The sequence below is a fragment of the Apis dorsata genome, unplaced genomic scaffold (genome assembly GCF_000469605.1).
Source record: "Apis dorsata unplaced genomic scaffold, Apis dorsata 1.3 scaffold_74, whole genome shotgun sequence".
Taxonomy (NCBI): domain Eukaryota; kingdom Metazoa; phylum Arthropoda; class Insecta; order Hymenoptera; family Apidae; genus Apis; species Apis dorsata.
The window spans coordinates 1383309-1387112 of NW_006263372.1; the positions used below are offsets into that span (position 1 = coordinate 1383309).

General features: G+C 24.8%; 2 protein-coding genes and 1 long non-coding RNA gene across 4 annotated transcripts in view; 2 read left to right on the forward strand and 1 right to left on the reverse strand.

Annotated features, from left to right (window-relative positions):
* Positions 1 to 3804, forward strand: part of LOC102679608 (arginine kinase-like) — a 103750-nt gene that overhangs the window by 24603 nt on the left and 75343 nt on the right. The gene's annotated exons all lie outside the window — the stretch shown is intronic.
* The window catches only part of LOC102679443 (venom allergen 3-like), a 17971-nt gene that overhangs the window by 3443 nt on the left and 10724 nt on the right, over positions 1 to 3804 (reverse strand). Inside the window, exon 5 of the mRNA XM_006610524.2 lies at positions 1610 to 1911. Coding sequence (XP_006610587.2) covers positions 1610 to 1911 — 302 coding nt within the window. The remainder of the gene's footprint in view (positions 1 to 1609; positions 1912 to 3804) is intronic.
* The window catches only part of LOC102679355, a 4511-nt gene continuing 2267 nt past the window's right edge, over positions 1561 to 3804 (forward strand). Inside the window, exons 1-2 of one of the 2 annotated variants that reach the window (XR_004149550.1) lie at positions 1561 to 1874; positions 2793 to 3092. This is a non-coding gene — a long non-coding RNA (uncharacterized LOC102679355). Of the gene's footprint in view, positions 1875 to 2749; positions 3093 to 3804 lie in introns of both variants that reach the window. The other variant, XR_004149549.1, reaches the window with a different exon arrangement.

Here is a 3804-nt window from a genome sequence, read left to right on the forward strand (position 1 = left end):
GGTTATTGTGCATAAAGTAACTTTCTAACTATGTAAGATAAAAAAGATAAAACAAAATATGAAAATAATAGTTATTAATTGAGATAAAGATATTAATATAGATTTCTTTGAATGACAAGGATAATAGAGACGATTTTATCGCTTTTCATTCGTTTTAAGTTGGATTTTAAACAGAAGTGAAAATTTTCAAAGAAATATGTTTCTGAAACTATGTCGAAGTCAGAAGAAGTGACTCTACAGAATGCTGAATAAGATTGCTGGAAATCTCCCTTAATATTCAGTCTGCCCTTTATATCTACTTATAGAAATGTTCTGCAACTTTAAATAGCTATACCTTACAATCAGATATAATAGGCAGTTTTTAAAATGATTTTAAAATCGTTTAATTATCTATGAAATTGCGAATGAATATATTTCCATTAAATAATAAAAAAAAGGAAAAATATTTTTACAAATCGAAAAAAAAGTTGAAAACATGTTTAAATACATTAATAATAATTTATCAAAGTTAAATCTTAATTATCAAAATTGTTTTCTTAAAATAAAAAGAATATTTTCAATCAATAATAAATAATAATAGAATAGAATAATAGAATAAATAGAATAAACTAATAATTGTAATTTGATAAAAACAGAGAATGCACAAATGCTACAAAATCGCACAAAATCTTCTTTTATCCGTCGTATTTCAACATATGAAAAATCGATATTTTGTATACAATAAAAAAATGAAACAAATAATATAAAAACCGATGATGCATTTCATCCTTTGATAAAGTTATATTTCAATATTTACAATTTATATATACTGTGACTGTTCTCCAGTAGATTGAACATAGAAAATCAGTCTTTCACTTAACAGTTGATTTGATTTTTATTTCATTATTTTGATACAATTTTATCGGAAAACGGAAAATATCTTTTTATTTCAATCATAGTTCAAATTTCAAATAATCCAATATCAAAAGAAAGTTAATATATATTTATGACTTTAGATTCACATCATATCTTTTTTATTTTAATTCATAAAATATCCATTTTATATTTTTTACTAACCTCAATAATTTCAATTATTGCAATTATAGTTTTTTGCACAAATTTGAAGTAACTTATACACATTGCACATTCTATACTTATTTCTAGTTTTTAGAAGAAAATAAATGTACCTTTTTTTTTTTATCAAATTTTTCATTTTTTTAACTTCAATCATTTCAATTATACAGTTCTACTGCAATTTATGTTCTATATCTGTCACATATCCTATAATTCACAAAAAAAAGAAATCAACTTTTCACTTAAACAAACAACATTTTTCTAATGTCCATAATTTCAATCGTAAAATTCTTCACAAGCATCTAATACGTATTCCATAATGATTATATGTAGACAAAATTAACTTATTAAATAATACATCGAATAATCTAAACCCAGTCTCCTGTGAGACAAGCGATTCGAGCGCTCCCTGAAACGATCTCATCATTTCGTCGTCACGAAACTCGCCATAAGGAGACATAACGAGCGCGATACATAAGAAGGGCCTAAAGGGAATAAGTGAGACAGAGAAAGTAGAGGACAACAATCATGAGTTTATAGAAGAGGAAACACTTACGACATAGGGCTCGATATTGTGTGCTCCGCATCGTTCCCGCTGGACAAACAGCCGGTACACCATCTTCGTACAATTCTCTTGGTGTGTTCCAATCAAGAGGGCCATAATTGCACACGAGAGCCTCTACACGAACTTCTCCGTATGCAATGGCTATTGTATGTTCGGTTGACGACGTCGCCATGTTTTTGACTTTGAATCTCGATCGCTGTGTGTAAATTGCACGACCGCAACCGATCCGGCTGATTGTCGACAACGCGAATGGAATGTAAGGCAAGTTACTTTTTGCGACGAAATTCACCAATCTAGAATGAATAAATTGAAGTATCTATCTTAATATAAATCATTTATTATAAAAATTTATTCATTTTTTCGTAACATTTCCATCGAAATCAAATAATGATATGCAATGAATGTTGTTTAAAACGAAAATAGAGATATAAGTGGGAATAGAATTGAAATTAAGATTATTAATTAAATATCAATTCTACTAGTTCATGAATATCTACTTACATTATTAGATAATAGTAGAAAATGATAAAATTCTGAAAATATTGGCCAATTTTTAAATAATTCCGATTTTTAAATAATAATATGTTTGAATTTAAATGCGTACTATAAATTCAAATATATATATGCGTGAATTAATAAAAAAAATAGAAAAAAATAAATTTAATCCTAAAAGAGGTAGCAATATATATAGATTAGAATATTACATTATTAATTTATTTAATATGTAAATTATTTTGTATCAGTTATTATTTTTCATTCTTTGAATCATTTAGAAACTCTATTTATTCATTCTCATTTAATTTGATTCAATGAAAATTAATTAACTACTTTATTAAAATATAATTATTAGTACTAATGTATATATATCTAGTCTTAAATTTCAAATGAACAGAAATATTTATTGATTATTATAATTACTATAATAATTCTATAATATCTTTATTAATTAAAGTATATTAGATATACAAATAAATGAATTTAAAAATATAAAATTAATTATTAAAGAATTTTATTTATTAATTGTATCCTCTGCAGGATAAAAATTATTATCACCAAATTATTTTCAATATCATTAATAATATTCTTATTAGATTTAAAAAAAAAAAAGTGATCAATTTTTAGGTTTCTTAGGTAAAGTCAAATCTCTACAATGAAATCCATCTATCCTATATAGATAGTTAAATGAAACATAGAGAGTAATAGAAAGAAAGAGATAAAAGTATAAAGAAAAGAGCCAGGATTATAGGAATAGTGGAGAAAGAATCAATGTAAACCTTTGGCCAAATTCAAAGGCGAGTTAACAGTGTCTACACATACTGGATCGACCATTCACAAAGTGAAAGCCTTGGCACATAAAAGTCGTTTCGATCAATTCAACTTAGGCTATTGCCACGGTGCTCAGAATGACAATACGTGTGGATTTTCTCGCGAACTTGCGCACACATTTACACGGTATTCGACGTGTATCATTTAGGTAAGTGCATATACAGAAATATATCACAATGAAAGAACTTGTATTTTTTGATTTCTTTTGTATTTCTTCTGACTTTACTTTTGATCGAACATTGAAAGGAAATCATTCAAATTTCATTAAATATGATTTAATGATGTTAACTCGTTGATTGCTTTCCGAAAGTTTTGCACGAAAGTTAGGTTATGTTTTATTATGCAAATGAATATTATTATAATAACATTTTGTTTGAATAATTTTTAAAATTGAATTTTTATTTTTATTTAGAAATAAATTTATTTGAAATTTTTATTTAAAATTGTATATAAATTTAAATTATATATTGCTTCATTGTAATTATTAAAATAAAATTTTGGCGAAATTATTGGAATTTTTAATTTTTCAAATTATTTCATTATTATATTTATTATAAGAAAAAATTTTTTAAACAAAAATTGATGATATTGAATATTATATTTTTCTATATTCAACGATAAATTATGTAAAAAATTTCGAGATAAAAATTATATTATAAACGGGAATAACATCAAAAAGTCACGTTTTATTTCACGTTTTTCATTTTTTTCCGTTTCGAATCGTCCTTAATGCAAATAGTGAATTTACGTCCCAATGAAACCTTACCAATGTGATTAATGTATACTTATTTTTTTTAATTTGTTTTTTTAACGATATTTCTCACTTCCTTTTTTTTTTTTTTTTTTTTTTTTTTATTTTT